We start from the raw sequence: 25,925 nt of genomic DNA on the forward strand, positions 1-25,925 counted from the left end.
CTCTCTCTCTCTCTCTCTCGTGCTTCCACTGGCCGGAAAATCTCGAACTCCGGCGACCCGCGGCATCGGCGCAGATTCTGGCCCACCAGACTCCTCCACCCACGAAGACTCGCAATTATTCCAGGAAACCCGAGGGATGGTCGATGCGTGAATCCGATGGCCGGGGTGGTCGACGTCGTCTACAGCAAGGGTTGCTCCCGCCTCCTCTCCGGCGCCTCCGCTAATTTTCCGTCGATGGGAAGCCTCCGCGGCGGTGCTCCTTCATCATCTCCGGCGTCCTCCGGGGTCCCCGGGCCGTTCTCCGGCCTCGTCATCTGCGTCACGGGCTTGTCCAAAGGTGCGTTTCTCCTCCTTCCCTGCGACTCCTCTCCGGCGAGGGTTTCCGGACTGTGGAGGGGTAAAATCGTAAATTTCAGGAGTTTGAATTTCTTCTGTCTCGTGGTTTCCTTTCTCTCTTTTCGAAAGTTTGAAAGATTTTCTTGGGCGCTTTGACCTCAATGCCCTCAGTCTATTCCGAAATGGACGAAGGTGTCCCCTGAGGGTTGGTCGCCGGCGTCCCTCGGGATGCGTCGTCCATTCGGGAAAACGATTTTGGAGACGAGGGGGATTCTAAATATTAAAGTCTGATAGTTTAAAACCGGGAATGATCGGCCATAAATTTCAATCAAAACTTCAACTTTTTACTTCAATTTTTATCTTGAAAATGAAAGTGTAGTACATAAATAAAAGAGATAGGAAGCAGAAAAAATTCAATACAGGTGAAGAATAATCAAACTGGGCTTTTCATTGGTTTTCGACAATAATCGCTGCGATCATATGGAAGTTTCTATAGTCGATCAAAATATCGAGTATATTGTCACGATATCTTGAATTGTTGGTAATTCTAAGAGTATATTTGTCACGATATTAGCCTTTTTCCTTGTTCACCTTCTCTTTTCCGTTCGTTTTTTCTTTTATTTTTGACATGGCGAATATGCCCCTTGAAGAAAATGTATTCTCGTTGGCAATAGGGAAATGGTTGGCAATTTTTTTTCGTAAATTTCTCTAAGAAACCGCACTCTGGTGCGGAGACTTAGTAGTCATCTTGGCGGCATAAAATCCCGAGGCTAGGGACCCTCGCCCCCCTGGGCCTATGCTGGGTATCAGCTTGCCCAAAGGGGTAGTGTCGCGGGAATCGAACTCTCACTGCTTGTGAGACAGCCTTGGCCCGTTCCAACTACCCTAATCCCTTTGGGGCGAATGGTTGTCATTTTGATGTTTTGGATTCTAAATGACAAATATAGATTATAAAGCAGGGGCTCGAAGGTAATTCTGGTAAAAGAGAAGGTTGGGAACGAGAAGACCATGTTTTTCTCATTGGCACACTGTTGCTGCAAATAAACATAATGCTCATCATCATATTTGTTGGATTAATCGAGTCGGTGGGGGGATGGGTTCGAAGCGATTATATCGATATAATTCTCTTCGTCAAGCTGTTACTATCCTAATGAAAATCGTATTTCAATCTCAAAAAAATACAAACGATATGATTCTTCAGTTTCTAAAATCCTCATACAAAGCTGGCTTGGGCGAAACCACGAACTTTTTTGCATCTCGAAAACTTTACGAGAAACTCGTTTTATGAGAACAGGAAGCTTCTCTTTTTAATCACAAAATCATTGATAGTTCTGTCTTATTCTTAAAAAACTATGTTTGTTACAAACCTTACACATAATTCGTATTTTTTGTCTTTAAATGCACAGGTTTTATCTATTTTTTATGCAACTTCTTACTTCTCCTTGCGTTTTCTCTAAACGCATTTTTCATGTAGTAGGGACAACTCGTGAAAGTCGCCACGCTGAAGAAACGTCACGAGTTCCAAACATATAGAAGTGTCAGATTTGATCAATAGAACTTGCATCATAAGATTTAAGAGGGGTATGAAGATGGGGAATGACAGGGGACCAATGAGCTGGCGATTGAGTGAGAGAGACGGTTTGTCCCTATTTTCACACAAAAAAAAGTTTCTGATTTGGTTACTGGACAATGGGCGTCCTGGTTGTCACTTTTCAGGAAGATCCCTGTTTGGAGCAATTTACATTAGTAACATCCTTGAGGGCTTGATTGCTTTATGGATGGCTGTTTCTTTTGCTTGGTCATTAACGAATGCCAACAGCGTTGTTATGATGTTTTCCTTAATACGAAGGTTGTTTTTGATGTTTCTAGGAAATGAATGAATGGTTTCTTTCTGTAGTTGCCATGGTGGTCAACACTTGGTTCCCTCTCGGAATCTTTAGTGTGGTGAACATGTTTTGACGATTCAAATATTCTCATTTCTGCATTGACTGCACATCAATAGTGTTCCTTTGTCACTACGTGGGCACCTGTTTGTAACGACAAGCCTGCTCCAGAGGGGGCTATGTTCCCACTAGGAAGACCTCAATAATAGTTTTTCTTCATCACCCTCAACTGCCCACATCATTATCTGTGATCATTACTATTATTACTATCATGTGTGCCACTTTTTATTATTGGTATTGTTATTGTTATCGTCATCATGAGTGCTAACGAATGTTGTAATATGATATGATCTTAGTGAATGAGTTGGCCATTTCATAGGCAGTACTGATGATGATGTGTTAAATATAGGAAAATGCCAGAAATTTGGATCGAGGGGTTTGATGATTATCACGACTTTTGGCCTAATAATTGTGATGATCCTTGTCTATTATGTATCTTGCTTGTTTTCAATTTGAGCAATTCTAGTGTTAGCTTTCTAACTTACAAACAAAAATTTGCCTCCCAGATTATATATATATATATATATATATATATATGTATATATATAGGGAAACTGAAATATGTTTACCAACCAAATATGTTTTCTGGTATGAGTCAAGATTTCCATACTTTTTTTTTTGTAAATCTAACCTTGCAGATGCATTCCGCATGGTCCATTTGCTAGGATTTGACTGTTGGATCATCCTAATCGGACTAAGAAATATGATTTTTTATGCTTGAATATTTATAAAAATTCTAAGCCCTTGATTTTCAACCCTTAAAAGATTCTTCTTATACATGGTAATTGGATGATCCAAGAGTCTATTTCTATAAAACCAAGCGTCTAGATCACATCCTTACCGTGAAATTTTCTATAAAAGGTAAAAAAACCTATGATATATATATATATATATATATACCGTACAAATGCGAACTAGATGCATGGTTTTATAGAAACAGACTATTGGATCATCTGATTATGATGTATAAAAAAGATCTTTTAAGGCTTGAAAATCAACTACTCATAATTTTCGTAAATATGCAAGCATAAAAAGTCACTTTTCTTGATTCGATTACGATAATCCAATAGTCGATTCCAAGCAAATGGACCACGCCGAATGCATCTGCAGGGTTAGATTTGGAAAAAAACCTAACCTTGCAGATGCATTCAGTGTGGTCCATTTGGTTAGAATCAACTATTGGATCATCATAATCGGATCAAGAAATGTGATTTTGTATGCTTGAATATTTACGAAAATTTTGAGCTGTTGAATTCAACCCTTAAAAGATCTTTTCTATACATCGTAATCGAATGATCTAAGAGTTTGTTTCTATAAAACCAAGCATCTAGATCGCATCCATACAGTGAAATTTTAGAAAAAAACAAAAAAAACCTATGAAAATCTTGATGCATACCAGTTTACATATTTCGCTGGTTTACATTCCAGTTACTCTCTCTCTCTCTCTCTATATATATATATATATATATATATATATATATATATAGTGGTTCTACCAACATGCCATAGTCCGAGAATTAGATATCAACATCCAACTCTATGTCTGAAGCATGTTGCACTAAAAGCAGCATTACAATGGCATCCATTGGATATAGTGCTTGATAATACATAAATTTTCTAAGCCCAAACTAACAAGTAACAACATAACAAATAATTATAGCATAAATTTGGGGCTTTTTTTAAAAAGAAAATTCTGAAAACAGGCGCAGTTTTCTATAGCAATATTTATCGCGATAATATCGTGATATCGCGAGAAATATAATTTGCTGATATATTGAAAATATTGTGATACATTCTCGATATTATCAACTACCTTGAATGACCAATAATATCATGATATTTTCAATATATCGACGATATCGGTGACTTTGATATATATATTTCACTTGTACATCTTTCAGTTTCTAATAAAATCTTTTAGAAAATTCTCAAACAAATTTGCTCATTCAAATTTCATACTTGTCCACAGAAGCAAGAAAACAAGTCATGGAGGCAGCGGAAAGATTAGGCGGTCAATACAGCTCTAACTTGCATCCTCAGTGCACTCATCTTGTGGTCCAAATATCCTAACCAAACTGAAAGGCCCTTAGAGGAGGCTCTATTTGCTGTCGCCTCTTATCTTTCTCCATTGTATTTACTTTTGTAGACTGGAAAGCAGCAAAATAGTCATCCTCTTCATGGAAACTTAACTTTAGTTACAGCTTTGGCAGCCTCAAACTTGAGCATGCACTGAAACACGGGTCACGGAATGGTCTCCTTGTTGTTAGTTTGGGTTGGTTTGTAGACAGTGTCAGGCAGAATGGTAAGTGATGATCTTTGATGGGATATGTACTGCTGGCTTGCACTATCTATTACTAGCGTCAAACTTTGAGTTTCTATAATGATCATAGAATTTAACAAGGCTTGTGTAATTATAAAGACATTATTTTTGTTTGTTAAACTCAGTTCATTAAATGTGGAATCCTACGTTAAAATCCTAACCAAAATTTGGACATTTGATACTGCAGTTAGACTGAGGGAATCACTTTACAGTGTTAAAAGTTCTGTACGTGCTGGATTGCCTGTGGAGGACTCAAGCCGGTTGACATCATCTTCAGAGGCTGAGAATTCTTGCTTGCCTGCTGCCGTGCTTGAGAAAATGGAGTCACCCAGAATGAATTTGCAGACACATATACAATCCTTTGGGAAAGACTTTGGTGCCAGCAGGGGATCCATTTTTTCAGGTGCCTGCATATTTATTGATCCAGATATTTCTAGTGAACTTCATAACAAGGTAATTCATGGCATGTCATTCTAACAGTAACTATATTTTCTTTGGAAATCTGAGATTTTGGTGATGGTGCAAATTCTTTTAATATTTTTATTACCAATAGATGCAACAACTTTGCTTCTGTTTTTGTCTGTGTGAGTAACTTTTATTTGATTCCCATTTATGGTGTTTGTTTTATCATTGAAAATGTATATATATATATATATATATGCATCATGTACATATATAAGTATATATACATATATGCATGTATTCTTTGTATACATATATGGATGTATTCTTTATATACATATATATATGTATATATATTACAATGTAAATAGAGTATAACTAGGTTTCTTATTTTGAAAATTTAACATGTGAAGATTGTATTCTTGACAAAATGAAAAGATTGCCATTTCAATAATGAACTTTTGTGACTGCTTGAGTTAGTGCATTCGGATGTTTGGAGTCCAACACCTGTTATATCTAAGGGTGATTTTGCATATTATGTAATCTTTGTTGATGATTTTACTAGACACACGTGAAATTATTTTCTTAGACACAAATATGAAGTTTTTTCATATTTTCAAATATTTCACAATTTGGTCAAAAATAAATTTCAAAAAGATGTCTCTATCTTTTGCACTGATTAAGGGGAATTTTTTTTATCAAAAGATGTTAAAGATTATCTAGAATCAAATGGTATTACACATCAAAAATCTTATCCTTACACTCTACAACAAAATGGCTTGGCCGAAAGAAAACATAAGCATATCATAGAAACCACAAGAACTTTGCTTATTTCAAATCAAGCACCTAAATAATTTTGGGCCGAAACAGAGTTATCGGAAGCGCCCCTATAGAAGGGGAAGCGCGCTTCGGAAGCGCGAAACGTCGCGCTTTCGAAACGCGTGGGGGAAGCGCACATTTCAAATGGGAAGCACGTACCCCTTTAATGGGGTGCGCGTACCCCATTAAAAGGGTGCACATACCCCATTAAAGGGGTACACGCACCCCCATTAAAGGGGTACGCGCGTACCCCATTAAAGGGGTACGAAGGGGCGAATTTACATATTTGTCTTTTTTTTAAAACTTTTTTTCCAAAAAAAAATTAAAAGAACGAGTTTTTTAAAAAGGGAAAAAAAGAGATTTTGAAAAACCCGTGAAAACAAAACCCGAAAGGGCTTTAGGGTTTTTTCACGTAGCTCAATCCGAGTCTTCTCCCTTCTTCTCTCCTCTCTCTGGCAACTGATCGACGGAACCCAGAATCCGGCGACCTCCATGGCGATGAATCCATCCAGGTACGTACTCTCCTCTCTCCATCTCTTCTCTGTGTCTCCCACAACCTCTCTTTCCATCTCTTCCCTCCATCTCTTCTCTCTGTATCTCCCACGACCTCTCTCTTTCCATCTCTTCCCTCCATCTCTGTTCTCCCTTTCGTTTCCAGGGAACAAGCAATCCTTCTGCAGTCGTACAATATGACATTTAGGTTATGAATAGCATGACGAAATGGGAATATGTTTTACACTCTTTGTCGGTTCTGCTGAATTGCTTATTCATGTGCATGCTGTTGGAAACAATTTATTCTATCTATGTTTATCATTATTTATTGGGTTGCTTATAGCTTACCGTTGCCTTGTAACCGTAACCTTGATCTTATGAAAACGGAAAGCTTATCAGTTTTATTTTCTGAAATTTTTGCTCTTTGGAGATCCGATTCTCTACCTAGGGTTTGGGACATCATTGTCTAACTTAATTTTATTTTGGTTCACTTTCTGGAAATCTGAGATTTGTGTGGCTACTCAGAGGGCGTTAAGGTGGGGAAATAAGGTCAGTCAATGAGTTTAGACTTTAGACCTGTTTCGACCCATCCAAATTGTTTCCCCCAAATGGTGGGCCCGTATTTCGCGTTGATGAAGAGTTTTCAAGTGATATAGGGCTGGTGTCTGACCTGTGTGAGGTTCAACTCGTGAGTAGAGGTTTGTGTTGCAGGTTTGATCCCTTCATTCTCTCTAGAAGGTACATTTAGGGAATAGGGGATTGTAAGAGACTATTTGTTTCATTTTCCTGTTGCAATAACATGGTGGTCTTTATCTTTTGTGTTATCAATACAATGGTGATTTATATTCTTATGTGAGTCCCATGAAAGAAAAAAACAGTATATTGGTTGAGAAGCATTTCACATTTTGTGTTTTAACTGAGTTTATTTGGTCATCTTTCTTATTTCATATGGAAGCTGCACGAAATCTAATGGTATAGTTGTATGACTGGTAGGGATATGAGTCCTCACGCAGTGGTACTTTGAAGTTCAAAAAATTTTCTATTTTAATATTTGGGTTTATTACATGGTATAAGTAGTCCCACGCTTCCCGCTTCCTAAAATTTTGAAAGTGCCTCGCTTCCCGCTCCCGCTTCCTGTATCGCTTCCCGCTCCCGCTTCCTCGACTGGTAACTCTGGGCCGAAACCACATTGGCTGCAGTTTATCTTATTAACAAAATGTTGTTTGTCACCTTGAAAAATATATCACCAGTTGAAAAACTTTTTAAACTTATCCTTGATTATTCTAGATTAAGAGTTTGTGGGTACAAATGCTTTGTTTTCACTAATAAAAATGATAAATTTTTTCCTTGTGCTATTCCTTATGTCTTTTTGGGATATAACAAAAAAAGCAATCGATACTTTGATTTTAAAAATAAAAAATTATATGTTTCAAGAAATGTGTTTTTCTTAGATTTTTTTTTTGAATTTGAAAATCATAAAGAAATAACTGAGTATTCTTTTCTGTTGGATCTAATTCCAAAGTTTGGTGATTGTGATGCTGATTTTGATGAGGATCAGAAAATCAGAAATGATATGGTGAGTGAAGAAGAATCTCATGATAATGAGATAAGTAAAAAACAACCTCAAGATCAAAACTATATCTAATATTTTCGGCGTAGTAGTTCTGAACATCCATATGCCCTTAAAAAATATGCTAATAATGAAAACCATGTAAAAATATAAACTAGAAGGTCATCTAGAATATCAAAATCCCATGAGAAATTTATGTCCTATGAGTCCTTTTTACCTAGGTATCAAGCTTACATTACATTGGAACATTCTTATATAGAACCCTTAAACTATGTTGAAGCAAAAAAATGACATCAGTGAGTAGAAGTCATGAGAATAAAATTAGAAGCTTTAGAAAAGACAAATATTTGGACTGTCCAAGATATTCCCCTAAGAAAGAAACCCATATGCTGTCGATAGGTATATAAAATAAAAAACAAGAGTGATGGACTTTTGAAAGGTACAAAGCTAGGTTAGTTGCCAAGGGGTACTCCCAAGAGTATGAAATAGATTATGAGGAAACCTTTGCCCCAGTTATTAAGATGACCATAGTTAGAACTGTAGTAGCCCTTGCCTTTGTGAAGAAATGACGTATTATATCAAATGAATGTTAAGAATGCATTTCTCAATAAAAAATTGGTTGAAAAATTCTATATGGAGGCATCGCTTGGTATAATTATTCATAAAGGAAAGACTCTTTGTTTAGATAAGGCCTTGCATAGCCTTAAACAAACTCCAAAGGCTTGGTATGTCAGGTTTACTGAAGTTATACTTGATGTTGGATTTCAATCTTGTCTAACTGACACATCTTTATTTGCTAAGATTTCTGATGCAGGTATTATTATTCTTCTCCTTTACGTGGACGACATGATCATCACAGGAGGTGACAAACAGAGAGTTCAACACATTAAAAGACTTCTCAAAACACATTTTGAAATGATTAATTTGAGGTTTTTAAAATATTTTCTTGGTATAAAAGTTGCTTATTCTTCTAAAAGTTATTTGCCAACTCAATCTAAATTTGCTTTAGATATTGTTGTCAGGTTTGGTATTTCAAATGATAAGAAGGTTGACATTCCCGAACTTGTAAATATCAAAATGAAGATTGATGATGGGGAACCACTTGAAAATCTAATACCATACAGACAACTTATCGGGACACTGTGATATCTCTTAATTACGAGACCTGACATTGCACATGCATTTAACACAACGAACCAGTTTCAACATGCTCCCACCACTGTCTACATGGGAGCATTTTTGCGTATTATTAAATATATCAAAACTTCTATTTTTCAGAAATCTTTTTTGTCTGCCTCTTTATCATTATATTTAATTGCTTATACTGATGCTGACTGGGGAGGTAATCCCAATAAGTGACACTCAACTATTGGTTTTTGTGTGTTTTTAGGTGACTCATTATTTTTATGCAAGTGTAAGAAGCATATCTCTCTCTCTTCAACTGAAGGAGAATATCGCGCCATGACCACAACTACTATGAAGGTGGTCTAGCTAAGAAGATCGCTGGCTGACATGGGAGTCCATATTAAATGAGCGCCAATGATGTGTTGTGGTAACAAAGTTTTATCTACATTGCCATCAACTGAACCTTTCATGAATGCACCAAGCATATTGAGATGGACTATCACAATATACGAGAAGAGTATTTTTAGGGCATTATCGATCTTCCCCATGTCACCTCAAAATATCAATTGGTTGATTTCTTTACTAAACCTCTCGCTGCTCCTAGATTTCACTTCTTATTAGATAAACTTTCGGTTTTCCAACCATGAGTTTGAGGGGGAGTGTTAAAATGTATATATATATATATATATATATATATATATATATATATATATATATATATATATTATAATGTAAATAGACTATAACTAGGTTAGAAGTAGGTTTTTTATTTTTTGTTTTTATAGTTTCTTTTGGACTAGTCAACACAAAGTTGACTAGTCAACACATAGTTGACTAGTCAACACAAAGTTAACTAGTCAAAAGAGACGTTGGGACAGGCCCAACGGCTCCAAATAGAACCATTGGACCTACTCCAACGTCTCTCTAGAGGCTCTCCTTTGTGTATATGAATAGGGGATGACTCCCCATCTAATTTATGCCTGTTGCATTGTTCTACAATCAATAAAATATTATTTTTATTTTGTTGTGTTGACCACCTTCAGTGGATTTTGTGTGTGAGCCTATTTTTGTGGCTTATATATGATTTTTGGTGCTTTGGCGGAACTCTTTTAGTGTTCACTTTGTTGATTTGGTGAACATCTTTGGGAAACCTTGTTTTCTTTCATCCTCCAAATGTTTTCTTATGATATTGATTATGCAGATGAGGGATGTAAGAGATAGGAGAAAGACAAAGTAGACAGACTGACAAAGATGAATTTGGTGGACATGACCAATCTTTTTCACTATAAGGATCTGTCTAAAGACTCTAAACAAGCAGGGCCTTTGTGTCCTATCAGGGTTCGCAGATGATGATAGCAGAAAAGCGTGAAAATCCAACCTGGCTTGGGAATGATGCAGCTCTGTATATAATTGGTTTACAATGTAGATGAAATAAATTGGAACTGTTTTGATTCTCTCTTAAACAATTTTTCTCATATTTGTTCAGAGCCATTAGTTGGGAAAGGAGTAGCAGATTTGGGTTGGAGTTGGATCAAACTCCTCTATCTATGGTTATTTGGGAGAAGGGAGTTGAGGAGGTAGTTGCTAGAATTTCATCTGCACCTGTATTAAGAGAGAAAACAGAGAAAGAGAGGGAGAGAGGGAGAGAGATGAGAAGAGAAAACCAAAAAGGGGCCTTTGCGGCTGTCACGATTTCTGTATATCAGAAATCGTGACCTAATGCATTGTATAAGCACTTAATGTACATGGGTCGGGTCGGGTCTTATATAATATCCGAACTCAACCCAGAAAAAGAAATACATTTAAATTTTACACTATGGAATAAACTCGGGTCTGGTATAAGATCCAGACCCGAAACACTATACACCTTTTTCACCCCCCTCAAGTTGATCATGGTTATGAACCATGCACAACTTGCCTTTGAGCGTCCAAAAAACGATCCTTTGTTAATCCTTTCGTAAATAGGTCCGCAACTTGTTGTTCAGTATTGACGAACTCAGGCTCAATCTCTTTTTCTTCAACTTTCTGTCTCACAAAGTGTTGGTCAATCTCAGTGTGTTTAGCACGACTGTGATGTATTGGATTGAATGACATGTTAATAGCACTTTGGTTGTCACATAGCAAGGTAGTGTGAGAGATCTTTTCTCCTACTTCAGTCAGTAGATGTCTGATCCATGTGACTTCGGCAGTGGCAGCAGCCATAGATCTATATTCAACCTCGGTACTTGATCTAGCGATAGCTTTTTGTTTTCTACTGCTCCAAGAGACTAAATTTCTTCCAATGAAGACACAATATCCTGATGTAGATCTTCGTTCATCAGGATCCCCAACCCAGTCTGCATCACAATATACAGTGAGTCCATGCTCATCTTTGCCATATGACTGTGGTGAGTGTGTCAATCCATCCCCAATAGTCCCTTTCAGATATCTAAGGATCCTCTTGACAGCTTCCATATGTCCAGTACGTGGCGCATGCATAAATTGAGATACTTGATTGACTGAATAAACAATATCTGGTCTAGTGAAGGTCAGATACTGTAACATTCCTATTATGCTTCGATACCTGGTGGGATCATCACACAAATCTCCATCATGGGCACTAAGTTTTTGATTCTGCACACTCGGAGTTCCCAGAGGTTTGCAGTCTTTCATACCTGCCTTGCGGAGAACATCTACGGTGTACTTGTGTTGTGTGAGTGTCAAGCCATGAGTTTAATTATCAACTTCTACACCAAGAAAATAGCGTAGAGTTCCAAGATCTTTCATTTTGAACCTCTGACCTAGTAAGTCTTTCACTTCTTGGATGTGAACCACAGAGTTTCCTGTGATGACAATATCATCAACATAAATTAATAACAGAGTGGTCACAGTCTGGCTTCTAAAAAAGAACAATGAGTGGTCCAGCATGGAACGCGAAAATCCATGTTTCTGAATCTCTAGTGAGAAGCTATCAAACCAAGAGCGAGATGCTTGTTTTAGACCATAGATAGCTCTCTTTAACCTGCACACATGGGTTTTACAATTTTGTTCTTGATATCCAGGGGGTTGCTCCATATACACTTCCTCCTTCAAGTCCCCATGCAAGAAGGCATTCTTTACATCAAGCTGACTCAACTTCCACCCATGTTCAACAACCAGAGAGATAATAATCCGAATTGTTCCCATTCTTACAACCGGACTAAAAGTCTCATCATAGTCTTGCCCTGCTTCTTGTGTGAATCCTTTTGCTATGAGCCTTGCCTTGTATCGCTCAATAGTTCCATCTGGCTTGTACTTTATCTTGTAGACCCATTTACATCCAACAACATTTTTGTCAGGTGGTCTGGGAACGACTTCCCAAGTTCCACATTCATGCAAAGCTTGCATTTCATCATTCATAGCTTCTACCCACTTGGTAGAAGTGGCTGCCTGGTAGTACATAGTGGGCTCATCTTCTTTATTGAGAGTAGTTAAAAACAGCTGAAGATCCAAGGAGAAGTTGTTATAGCTGACCCACCTGTCAATGGGATGTCGTATGCGGCTTGATTTTCTGATCTCAGGAGTGTGAGAAGGGGTCAGATTGCTGACTGAAGCATGGTCTGAATGGCTTGATGTCATCGGTCTCTGTCTGGAATAGACAATGCCTTTGTATCTGCCAGGTATTTTTTTTGAATTCTGTGACCTCGACGTCTCAGTGTTTTCAGACATCTCTTCTTCTTGCTGCACACAATCTGGTAAACATGCTTCGTTGGAGCTAGCAAAAAGTTCTGAACTCAACCAAGCATAGTTGGTATATTGGTTGCATCAACTTTGTCATCAAAATTTTGCTTATCAAAGACAACATTTCTTGAGATTCTGATACGTTTGTTGGTAGACTCATAGCACCTATATCCTTTGTAGTCATCTGCGTATCCCACAAACCTACACTTCTGGGCCTTGTCTTGAAACTTGTTTCTCAGGGACCGATCAACATGCACATAGCAAACACATCCAAAAACACGCAGATCGTGATAACTAGGATGAGCTCCAAAAAGACAGTGATAAGGAGACTTGTTTTCCAGAATGACCATTGGCAATCTATTTATCACATGCACGGCAGAATGAAAGGCTTCTGTCCATAGGTTGGTGGGAAGATTGTTGTCATGAAGCCTACTCATGGCACTTTCAACGATATGTCTATGTTTTCGTTCAGCAATCCCATTTTGTTGAGGAGTGTGAGGGCAGGACACCCTTCTTCCTATTCCGTTATCTCGAAGAAAAGAAACAAAATCATGGGATGAAAATTCCCCACCTCCATCGCATTGGAAAAACTGAATGGACTCAGAAAATTGCTTTTCGACCAAGGAAAATAAATTTTGAAACAAAGAGAAGACTTCTGACTTATTTTTTATGAAATATATCCAAGTGTATCGAGAATAGCTATCAACAAAGATTAGATAATATCTGCTTCCAGACCCAGAGAAAATTGGGGCGGGTCCCCACACATCAGAACAAATGATCTCAAAAGGTTTTGAAGCTCTCTTATTAATTGAATGAAAAGGCAATACATGACTCTTGCACAAAAGGCAACTGGGACATTTATGACTACTCTCATCCCCTTTAAGACTTTCTTTTGGAATGAGATTATTAGAAACACGTTTCTCAATAAAATGACTCCCACAATATCCTAACCTACTATGCCATAAGGATGACTTATTGCATTCAGAGATACTAAAAACACTAGCAGAAGAGGAGGAACATGACTCTGATGAAGGCTTCGAAATCAGGTGAGAAGGGCGAACATCACGACATGGAGCTTTTTCAAAGACATACATGTTGCCTCGTCTCTTTCCTTCAGCGAATGTTTCCCTCGTGCGTAGATCCTTGACCTGCATAGAGAAGGGAGTGAATTCAACTGAAGCATTATTATCATCAATAAGTTTAGAGACAGAAACACTATTTTTCTTAATGTCAGGGGCATGAAGAACGTCAGAAAGAGTAAGAGTGGAATGTGACATGGGGATAACAGTTTTTCCAACGTGGGAAACAGGATGGTGGGATCCATCTCCAGTGACAATCTTACTTTTTCCAAAATAAGGAATAAGATTAGAAATTTTACCTGCATCGCCTGTCACATGAGTCGCTGCCCCAGAATCGACAAACCAAGTGCCTTCATCATTCTGCTTCAATTTTAACTCTGACAAGGCAGATATCAGCAAATCTTTAATCTCTCCACTGTCTCTGGTATTTGTGAACTTTCTCTTGATTTCTATCTGTGGACTCTTTCCTTTATTCTCTGGATTATGCCAACAATTGGCCTAGATATGTCCCTTTTTGTTACAGAGGAAGCAAGTGGGGATGGATCTTGTTTCCTGTGCATGAGTAAACGTGTTTGGAATGGGAAGCAAACCACGCCCTCCGTGTCCACTTCGCCCTTGTCCTCCTCGTCCTCGTCCTCTACCATAGGTCACTCCTGTAGCAAAAACTTCTTGAGAATTTGAATAATTATGAGTTTCTTCAGAGAATCCCTTTAGAGTCATTTCATATTGGATCAATTTGGCTCGTAGCTCATCAAAAGTAGGAAGAACAGGGAGACACAATAGTGAAGTGTCTATCATGTTGTAGTCAGATCCCAATCCACTCAGGGTTTGTTGCACCATGTCACTGTCACTAACGGCACACCCTATAACTGCAAGTTGATCTGTGATGGTCTTCATCTTGTTCAAATATTCCATGATGGTTATGGAATCTTTCCTTAACAACTGAAATTCTCTTTTTAAAAAAACTACTCTTGCTTGAGAAACCTGCGAATATGTCTGAACCAGTCGTTCCCAGAGTTGTAGAGCTGTACAATTGTCAGGAATGGCAAGACGGATCTCTTGAGACAGGGTGAATGTGATGTATGCAACAATAGGCTGGTCTTTTCTTTCCCAATTGAGGAATTCAGCATTTTTAACATACACGATTGAACTCGCCCCTTTGTCATCTTTTTCTTCTCTCGGGCTAAATTCTGGTGGAACTGAAGTGGTTCCATCCAGGTGACCTAAGAGGCCTTGACTCCTTATGAAAGGAATAATCTGCCTCTTCCAGATCAAGAAATTTGAGGTATTCAACTTCTCAGAAACAAGTTGGTTGAGAAAACTTGAAGAAAGATTTGATTGAGGGTGGTAGGGATCCATAGAGAATAAGAATCAACAGATAGAGAATAAGAATCAACAGACAAAAAGTTCAACCTTCTCCCAACACTCTTTTTTTTTTGCTGTCAGAGAATCGTAGACTGTTAAAATCAGAAAATGAAGAAGCTTGGGCCTTTCTGTGCACCAAAAAGGGGCTTGCGCGAAAATAAAATCACACGTTAAAAAAAAAAACCCCTCCTTTGACTGTTTCAGCAAAGGAAAATCAAGAATGATAATGTGCAGCAGAGCACATGGAATCAAAGGGAAGCACTATAACAGAGAGATTTTGGAAAAGACAATGAAAAGGGAATCAAACGATTAATAGGAACAAATTTAATATCTCACGTGAATAAGTTCACGAATTCATGTGAAGAGACGTTAACCCACGATCTGGGAGAAGACCGATGCTTCACGTGAACCAGTTCACGTGAAATGCAGTCAATCCACGATCTGGATTCACGTGAATGGAGTGCCCGTGAATCACAGATTCACAAAAATGTAACTCACATGAGGTGTGAGTGCACAGGAAGATTCAGAAAGAGGGAAAGAAAAGAGGCGAAGGAGAAAGAATAACAGAAAGAAAATGAGAAGCAAAAAAACCTCAAATTTTTTGATCGTTGTCACGAGCCAGAGTTCTTTTTTGCCTCTAGAAGGATCTACGCTCTGATACCATGTTAGAATTTCATCTGCACATGTATTAAGAGAGAAAACAGAGAAAGAGAGGGAGAGAGACGAGAAGAGAAAACCAAAAAGGGGCCTCTGCGGCTGTCACAATTTCTGTATATCAGAAATCGTGACCTAATGCATTGTATAAGCACTTAAGTGTACATGGGTCGGGTCGGGTCTTATATAATATCCGAACTCAACCCAGAAAAAGAAATACATTTAAATTTTACACTATGGAATGAACTCGGGTCTGGTATAAGATCCATACCCGAAACACTATACACCTTTTTCAGTAGTTACGGGTTTACTCCTTTGTATTTGCACCCAAAAGTGGAGTTAGCAAATACCTCCTCCTAGAGGTGCTAGTTGCCAGTTCCAGGAATTCAAGACCTTTCAACTTTCCAATTCCCTAACTCCCTCCAACCCCAAGCTTCCAATAGAAACAAAATTTCCTGTCAGTTAACTGGGCATCATCTGCAGCCTATTTTCATTCATTGTGTCTTCTAGAGAACCTCTTTTAGATAATCTGAGCTGCATAGCTTCACAAGGCAATTGTTGCACATAACTTTTATTAGGGCATTTCTTGGGCCTTTTTGCAATCATATATATTCCATTTGAAAAGCTTTTCAAAAATAAGTTTTATTTCTATTTCTCATAGGAGGTGAGTTTTCTTGTAAGCTAGACAACCATAATTTGATTGGTTCATCTTTCGTTTCATATGTTCTATTGTACGGACTGTATGTTGTATGCTTAACATTGCATTTACCTGTTACTTGGTTCTTAGGATTATTTGAAAGCATTGATATGTTTATGAACTTCTTAGTTCTGATTGTTGACTCAGTCTTTGTCTCAATAAGTCTCTCTCTCACCAACCCATGGAGAATTATTTCCTTTTTCTAAATGTGCCAGTACTCATGAATACTTGAGTGTTTGATTCTGAATTTGTTCAGAAAAACTTTCGAGGCTAATCAAAACTTTCTGGGGCATCTTAATAGGTACTTGAAGCTGCAGTTAGAGAAGGTGCAACATTTGTGGACAAGTGGTTTATTGGATGCAAGGCCACTCATGTAGTCTGTGAGGAGACCTTTGTTCAAAGATATATTGGATATACCGGAATTCTTGTTACAGTAAGTGCCATGAGATGCTGGTTCGCCATTAAATGTATTTTGAAGCTTGGTGAAATGGAACTAGTACTTGACTGACTTGAAGTGACAGCCCAAATTCAAGTATGAGTCAGACGCCTGGAGACATAACTAAGATTCATCTCTCCAAGTGCTTGATGACTGTTGGAAAAGTACCTTTTTTCCAGATACAATTGAGCTAATTCATTGGGAAACTAGGTTATTTGCAAGGGTCATTACCAATCAAAGTCAAATTATTTCCCTATTTAGTGCCTTTTTGTGAATTTTGACTTCTTTCATAGATTGACTTGCCTTGATATGTCCTTGTTCAACAATTCAGCCACTCTGGATTTTGAAAACAGTGAAGGAGAAACGTATGCAGAGACTTGTCCATTTTTCAGCTGATCTTGCTCGGCGGATAGCTACAGAACTTGATAATGCAGAAATTCGTCTTGATTTACAGGTTTCTTTATATCAACCTCTTTCTCCTTTCCAACAAAATTTATCTTAAATTTCCTTGTTTATGTCATTTTATTATGTTAATAATAAATCTAATTTGGAAGAGAGACTGTGCGTGCATGCATAGATCTGTTGCTAATTTAGTTTCTTCCTGAAACCATTGTGCCCCTTTATTCCATGAGGCGTGTCTTCCATCCATGCTAAGAATTTGAGATATTAGGAACATAAAAGAATTTTAAACATTGTATTGCAAATAGGTCTGCACATGTGCTAAGGTGAACCTGAGCCTGGGCTGTTTGACCTAAGCTTGAGCAATGATGAGCCTTGGCTATGCTGAGCTTAAGATGCTTTATAATAAAGCAAAAAATGAATTTTTATTTGAGTTTCTCTTTTGGTAGAGTGCTACTGGAGTGCTGTGCGATCGTAGAATGCCATTGCGGTTGAAGGGAAAGTTTTATAGGACGACTATTAGACCCGCTTTACTATATGGTACGGAATGTTGGGCTGCCAAGAGACATCATATTCAAAAAATGAGTGTAGCTGAGATGCGGATGCTTAGATGGATGTGTGGAAATACAATAAAAGATAAGATTCGGAACGAAGAGATACGTAAGAAGGTAGGTGTTGCACCCATTGAAAATAAGATGCGAGAGAATCGTTTACGGTGGTTTGGACATATTCGGCGAAGGCCTAATGATGCTCCAGTTAGAAGGTTGGAGAAATGGGAAAATATATTAGTTAAAAGAGGTCGGGGTAGGCCTAGGAAGACTTGGATGGAGATGATAGGAAAGGATATGAATGCTTTGAACCTCACTGAGGACATGGCGTTGGATAGAAATGATTGGAGGAAAAGGATTCATGTGGAAGACCCAAAATGAATTTCTTTTTGGTTCATATCGCTGACCCCAATTGTTTTGGGATGAAGGCGTAGTTGTTGTTGTTGTTGTTGTTCTCTTTTGGTAGAAACAAGAGAAGGTGGTTCTTGTTCTTGTCACCTGCTAGATGCGATAGATAGGATGAATCGTACACTAACAACTTTTCTCATTAAAAATATTGCATAAAAGGATGTAAGCACACATACATACATACATACATACATAAGTGCATTCTTACATACATACATACATTCAAGCTAAAAAAATGACAAAAGGACTAAAAAATGACAAAAGCGTAGATCAACAAAGACATGGAGGAAGGTAATAAGTAGATGCATGGTTGTAAGTATTGTGTATCGTTACCCGTACTGGTCGGGCCCAGAATAAGATGCGTATCTTAAAAAAATGTAATTTTTTAATATTTTTTTAATTCATTAAAAAATCAGAATAAATTAGCAAAAATTCTGAAAAAATCATAACATATGAAAAAATGATGAATTGCATAAAATACAACCATAAAATCACATATGAATCCTTGATGTCTCATCTTCGTCATGCACATCCTCTCAAGGCTACACATTTTCGTCATACACATCCTCCCAGGGCTACACACAGACTTACCGGAAGCGCCTAGGCAAAAGGGGAAGCGCGCTTCCCCGAAGCGCGCTTCGGAAGCGCGAAACGTCGCGCTTCCGAAGCGTGAGGGGAAGCGTCCCCCTTTTTTGGGAAGCGCGCTTCCCTTTTATGGGAAGCGCGTCCCCCTTTTATGGGAAACGCGCTTCCCATAAATGGGAAGCGCGCTTCCCCCACGTTTCCCCCACGCTTCCCCCACGTTTCCCCCACGCTTCCCCCACGCTTCCCCCTCGCTTCCCCATTTTTTCCATTTTTTTCGCTTCCCCCTCGCTTCCGGTTCGCTTCCTAGGTCGCTTCCGGTTCACTTCCTAGGTCGTTTCCGAGACGGTTCGGAATTTTCTTCTAAGTGGTCCCACGCTTCCCCGCTTCCTAAATTTTTGAAAGTGCCTCGCTTCCCGCTCCCGCTTCCCGTATCGCTTCCCGCTCCCGCTTCCTCGACTGGTAACTCTGGCTACACATACCTCAATTCTGCCTCACTCATCTCTTTTTTTGTCTTTTTTCTCTAAGACTAGTGAGTAATTGCTGACATTGCCATTTTACGACATCCAAAAAATTCTGTGACGTGTAGGCTGCAACATTGAGATGTGTCTTGGCTAAATGATGCTTCAATCGAGAGATACCACCCGAAAAAATATTATGGCAATAGTTGCACTCGATTTTCAATCGGTTTCTATTCATTACTTGAGTGCCCCATTGCCATGCCAGATCATTTGATGCCATCTTTCCCAAAAAAACTCAATAAAAAGCAAAAAATAATGAATTTTTACTTGAGAAAACTTTAAAAGTCCTTTCCATTGCGCACGGATCGACCCCCAAATCACTCTCAGGACTCTTAGGTGTTAGGAGTGTGGAACATGATTTCTACCTCGATATAAATCTCTAATTTTCGTGAATCCAACTTCGCAGTAGGTTGATGGGGGGTTGCAGGGAGCAACATCCCCAGCCCGTAAGGTGGGGGTTCGGGGTCACGATTCCCCAAGGCAAGAATTCTTGAAGGTTTGTTTGGCAAATTTACCCAAAATAGGTTGCCCTAGACTCTTTGTATTTAAATAGTGCAATTTGTCTTTTGTAAGGTGTGTGTATCGCAATCTTAATACTGGATCTCAATGCGGCTGTGGACGTACTATGTAGGCAACTCTTGGCGAACCACATAAAATCCTTGTTCTTTGTGTGATTGATTTCTTTCTCTTCTTCCCGTTTTGTTTCTTCGATCTATCAATATTGTGATCTGTCGATAGTGTGTTGAGTCGTTCTACAACACTAGGGTCCGTGGATACCTTCTAATAAACTCTACACAAATGAGGAAGTCCGTCCTCAAGAGATCTTTAATACCCCAAAAATAAAAAACAAGTTTTGTCCCTTTTTAAAGTGCGCCGAAGGTGTATCGTACGATACAATATGATACATGGTACGATACAGGGGTGTATCGCACGATACACTCAATACTAATATGATACACACTCATATCGCAATACGAGTAACAATACTTACAACATTGAGTAGATGTGATAAACTATGATGTAACACAAGTTTTAGGTTTTGTAGTATGAATAAAGAAATAGGACTTGTAAATCCACCTCATACAAAAGGACAAAACTTTGTGATAACAATGAACCACATTACAGCTGTTTACATAGACGACATAAAACTTCATAATTCCAATTATTTTTTTGTTCAGGTGTTGGACTGATGGCTAAGTAAGTTTAACATGGTGCTCACATAGTACCCTCTCGAATGTCTCTGAATCTGTGTGCTTATTTCATTCAACCTTTTGCACTGTAATTTACATTGCTTAACCTTTTATAATGAAACCTTTTACTCTTTTCAGGACAAAAATGGGCTAAGACGCCCTTCCAACACTGGAAATTGTGGAATGTCATTTGCAGACAAAAATATTGATGACTGTGTTGAAGAAAGACAGCAGAAAATGGACTTGGTCAAGACGGGTATCCGAAGTCGACGTTGTCGTCAAATGCAAGTTAGTGTAGTAATCCTCTTTACAGCTATGTTACGTATATTTTAAGTGTAACTCTTTAATTGTTGCTAGCTAAAAGTTGCTGTTAGATATTTTTGTGTGGCTTAATCATGAATTGTTGTTTTGGTATTATGACAGTTGCAAAGACATGATTTTATGCGTGTAGGGATGCTAAAATGCAGGCAAACTCGGTCACTATTAACATATAGGAAACTCTATTGGTTCATCTTTCATCTAGTCTCTATTGAATTGTTCTGCCACATACATGTCGCCTGCAATATGGTATTAATTGCCATTTTTTTTGTCAAATTATTTTCAAGTTAAAAAAGTAATATTTTGTGATCAAACTTGGTCCTGTAATTTGTTGGAAAATAATGTAACCTTGCATCATTTTTCATATCACTGCAACCCATGGTTCTCTTTTTCTTGTTATTTTTTATTACATGTTAATATTTACCATTTTCACCACAAATATACATAGACAGTGGTTCCTGTGGATCAATTGATATGGCACCTTTCATAATTCACATTCACGATTCATGTCATTTGGGTTATCCCACTTGCAGAAATTTTTTTACAAGACCGGGGATCAAATATGACCCTTATCTTAGACAAACTCATTTCCATGTCTCTGTTCAAATTCTTGTTAGTATTATATTCGGCCTTCTTGCTAGGACATTAATCCAATTTACTCACTGGGCCAACTAGGCCACTTGCCTTCTAGTTCATTAATCTCAAGTATGACTTAGATAAAAAAAGGTGTCAGCAGAAATGAACTTATTGCCTCTAAAAATGAAAGTGAGCTTGAACCCAAGCCACTCACAAGAGTGTGCACATAGCATTTAACTGGAACTGGTCTACACCAATCTGCGCGAACTGTCCTGGGTATCCACTAGACTAGGGGAGTCCTGATGTATACATTTTTAAATGCATAAATAAAGTGCTCTGGGGTGCTTTCACACTGTTTGCAGTTTGTGTTCACAATTTGAGATTTCAGCCTCTTTAATTTCCATACAACAGTGGATTCTAGATAACCCATCACAAATATAGGCCAAGCTTTGTCCAAACATCAAATCCAAGGTGAATTTCACAACTTGCTAATGTTGACTTGTTGGTCCATGGATTCTTCTCTTATGTGTGACTCATGAGTTGATAGGCCATCACTCAGAACACCTACTGGATTGTTCTGAATGGTATCCCTCCTAATGGGTGGGCATAGTGCTTAGAAGTGGTCCACAATTAATGTTGTCCTGCTCATGCTACGTAGGATAATGATTTTGTTGAACCATCATCTGTTAACACAGTGGGTTGACATTTTAATATCTGCATTTGATCTCAAAACCCCTTGCATGTTTACACATGCACATGCTTTCTCATCATATACATGTAATGTTACAAATTGATGTGTTGAAACATGATAGAATGCATTTGCATAGCCATGATAATGAACAGTTAAGAAATATTACTGATAATGAAATTTTAACAGTAGGTAATATTGGGGTTTTGGTCAGATTCCTTTGGAACCACAAGTAAAATATGGCCCACTAGTCTACCTGACTAATAGTTTCTAAATCCTCTGACATTTTACTCGACTCAGAGCTTGGCTTAATTAGTCCTCTTCATAGATGATGTCCAACATGCATGGCTTCTTATTGCACACTGATATGCCAACTGCTTTTATTCTCATCACTTCTATTACTCCTGCACATTCCAGGCATCAATTCGACCAATAAACCCATCCAGCCTTCTTGATTCAATATGCTGGTCAATATCTGAGCCGGCTTCAGCTGCTTGCATGTTTCTTGATGCTTCTGGGACGGAAGATGCAAGTGAACGCACATCTTTTTTCTTTGATGCTCAGGCTGATGGAGAAGGTTCTGATGTAGCAGGAGATAATCTGTCACGCCCATTAAAAGAAAGGTAGTTTCATAGGCAAAGTTCTTCATGATTTAATAAAGAATTAATTGATCGAAGTCTTAAATCTGAATTGTGTAATGTTGTTTGTTTTAAAAGTTTTTGTAATTTGATTAAGATTAAATTGATCAAAATATCAAGTCTGAATTATGTAGTTTGAAGCATTTCTTTGTTTTTCTTTAACTGCAGTGAGAAAAGAGAGGTGATATTCAAAGGTGCATTTCTCACCATACTTTTTCCAGTTGACCGCTTTGATGAAATAGGGCCTTCATTGAGAACATATTTTAGTGCTAATGGATTCACACGTTTACAGATTTTGGATCATATTTATTCATTTTACCAGGTAACAACTGAAGTTGCTTGAAGTTCTGATTTATTAACATGTGATGTTTTAAACTTTTAGCTGGTGAAGTTCATTGTCTACTGATAAAGATTGTTCTTTCTTTGCAAAGTTTATTGAAGCAACATGTTGCTACTTGCTATGTGATAGGTCTTTGTTCATAAAATAACATCCTTAATATTGGTATATTTCATTGCACTAAGCTAGAAAGTTCAGTTATTAACTAAAATCCATGGTTGGACATGTTTCAATTTCCAAGCCTGTGACACTTGTAATTTAAAGGCTCACTTGACATAACTGATTTTAGTTGCAGCTGGTTTTCTATTAATGAATGGTCGTGAGACTCCAAGAAAGCAAGTTGACCCACTCTCTGATTGCCAGCTTGATTTTGTACATTATTGGCAATCTGTTTTAACAGAGAAAATTGAGATTGAGCGAGAGAGCAATCTATGTAATTATTCTTTAGAGACTGACCAAGACACTAGTGATTTAACTCATAGCTGGGTTTTCTCATTTCTGTTAAATTAGTGAGAGAACAGTCATGAGAGAGAGAGAGAGAGAGGCCTTGAATGTCTGACTCAATTGTTTTACTCCACTAATATAGAATGATACTGTCTTATCTTGCGTTATGCTACCCATATAAAGAGGAGAATTATATTCTTTTCTCATCTCACATTGCGAGATACTTTTCATAATTTATCTGGTGAGGTCTAAGGCTAGATGTCCTTTCAGTTTGTGTCAAACAAGAAAAATTGTCAGTGAACATATTTTTGCATCTGATTTGTGATTTCTCACTAGTCTTTCCTTTTGTCTTCTGTGTTCTGAGTCCTGTTTTCAGACAAAAAAGTTTTTGTGCCTTGCACATAATTTTATTGTCTTTGTTCCCTTTGGATTCAGGAGAACATGTCAGCCAAAGAAATAGATCTTGCAATCCACACAGACTCAAGGTATGCTGATCGGCTGAGGTCTTTGTATGCCAGCAAAAGATCAGTAGAAAATGGTTTTGTGCCTTTCAGAAGGATAGATTTTCTAGGTAACTGCAAGAACTTCGAGCTACTGAAGCGTGTTAGTGGGGAGAGTGGAGGCCACGTATATGAATTGCTAATAGGGTCATGAACACATGCTGCAATCTGTGCGGTAGGAATACAGAAAGATGATGGTGTAGGAATACAGAAAGATGATGGTTAAGACATTTTTGAGTTCTCAAGCTCAAATTTTTAAGTAAATGATACAGGTGAATATTTCAGATTGGATGAAGAAAATGCCATTGACTTTCATAATTACTGAAAAGAGCTAATGAAAACCTCTCTTCAATGACTAAGATTTCACGCCTTGGGAGATTCCTACTGTAATGGGGTTGCCCTCAAGAATTTTTGAATTTGGAAAGTAGCACTTCCAAGATAAGGGAAGTAATTTCTCGACCTTCATGTTGGCATTAAATTGATTCTCTCAAATTTGGCGTTACCTTTAGCCCATTTACTTTTTCCACAGAAAGTTGACTGGTCTTGAAGAGATCTGCTTTTGAAAACATCCTACCCTTGTTACTCAATTTTCTTAACCATCATTCAAATGAGCCTTGATTCTTTAGGTTCATTTGTTGATTGTGGTTGTTATTGTCTTCCATCTTTGTAAATATTAGCAGCCCATGACATCCGTGTAAAATGCTGTTTGACAAAACACCACAGTTTTCAAATAATGTTATAGTGAAAATTTCTCAAAGTTTTGAAGTTTTGTGCTACTGCTTTTATAACCGAACCAAATAAGAATTTTAGGTTCCTCTGGACATTGGTCGCCACTTATTGTCCAACCTCTCAACTTTTCATTGCTTAGTGTTTGCCTCTAATCATACTTCAGTTGGCCAAAGCCTTGTAGGAAAACTTCGCAAGTGTCCTGCTTGAGGTCGTGCATTTGGTTCTGAACTCCCAGCTAGTCATGAATGTCTTGGTCTGAATAGTTATGGTTAACATAAAAAAACCCGTTAAAGACTGAAATACTTCATTCATTTAAACAGATATTTTGACCATTCTGAAAGTCAATGGCATGCTAACCACATCCTATGATTACCATTCATGTTTGCACGGTTCTGGGAAAGGAGCAAGGACAATATGGCTGAGTACAGGTTAAAGCTTTGCACATGATGCCTTCAGTTCAGAAAACTAATCCATGTAATTTGGATAATGCTTGTACTGTTTATGATTTTAAGTACTGTTCATTTTGTACGCATTATTCCATGAAATGATGAAGGTATCATGACGTGCCCATGCTTGCATTTTTACCTGTGCCAATCCCTGCATTGTCTTAGTCTGAAGAATCATTATCTGAAGTCCACATATAGAAGCATTTGGAGAAGGGTAAGGGACTATTTGTTTGGGGAAAAGCCTCTTTGTGGGAAAGAGCATGCAGCTCGAAAAAGAGCCATGCGTGCCTTTTCTTCTCATGAGAAAGGGCTTCCCATTCCCCCCTCCCTGTGGAAGTTCTTTTTCATAAGAAAAGGTCATGTCCCACAGGGAAATGTTGGACCTTTGCAATGCCATATGGGACGATCACTTCCCTGTGGGGCGTGTTTGTTTCATGTCCAATGGGAAAACAACCCTTTTCCTGCAGGGAAAGGGGTGTTCTCAGGCCCTAAATATGGTCTTTTGGATGCAACCATGGAGCAATTAACTCAAAGCGATTCTGCTCAACCCAGGGAGACTGCTGCAGTGTGGGTCATGGTCCCTGTTGAGAGCCCTAAGGACAACAAAGGAGAGTTGTAGCCAGGTGAGTTTGTTTTGAACCATACCCACAAATATTGGCAATAA

At 38.2% G+C, this 25,925-nt stretch overlaps 1 protein-coding gene across 8 annotated transcripts; it reads left to right on the forward strand.

Annotated features, from left to right (window-relative positions):
- Positions 1 to 25,925, forward strand: LOC149831408 (uncharacterized). Of its 8 annotated transcripts, none has more exons than XM_090013871.1 (11): positions 1 to 337; positions 4,249 to 4,340; positions 4,479 to 4,581; positions 4,787 to 5,052; positions 16,803 to 16,934; positions 17,269 to 17,391; positions 20,724 to 20,873; positions 22,585 to 22,790; positions 22,974 to 23,127; positions 24,022 to 24,071; positions 25,136 to 25,381. In XM_090013871.1, the coding sequence occupies exons 1-11, from the start codon at positions 157 to 159 to the stop codon at positions 25,182 to 25,184; spliced, it is 1,506 nt and encodes a 501-aa protein (XP_089869997.1). In that variant the 5' UTR covers positions 1 to 156; the 3' UTR covers positions 25,185 to 25,381. The 8 variants fall into 8 exon arrangements, with proteins under 8 accessions (XP_089869997.1, XP_089870000.1, XP_089870001.1 ...); XM_090013874.1 differs by lacking the exon at positions 24,022 to 24,071 and having other exon boundaries at positions 22,974 to 22,999; positions 23,098 to 23,127; XM_090013875.1 differs by lacking the exon at positions 25,136 to 25,381 and having other exon boundaries at positions 22,974 to 22,999; positions 23,098 to 23,127; positions 24,022 to 24,214.

Source organism: Nuphar pumila, chromosome 7, assembly GCF_984573655.1.
Source record: "Nuphar pumila chromosome 7, dmNupPumi1.hap1.1, whole genome shotgun sequence".
Classification (NCBI taxonomy): Eukaryota; Viridiplantae; Streptophyta; class Magnoliopsida; order Nymphaeales; family Nymphaeaceae; genus Nuphar; species Nuphar pumila.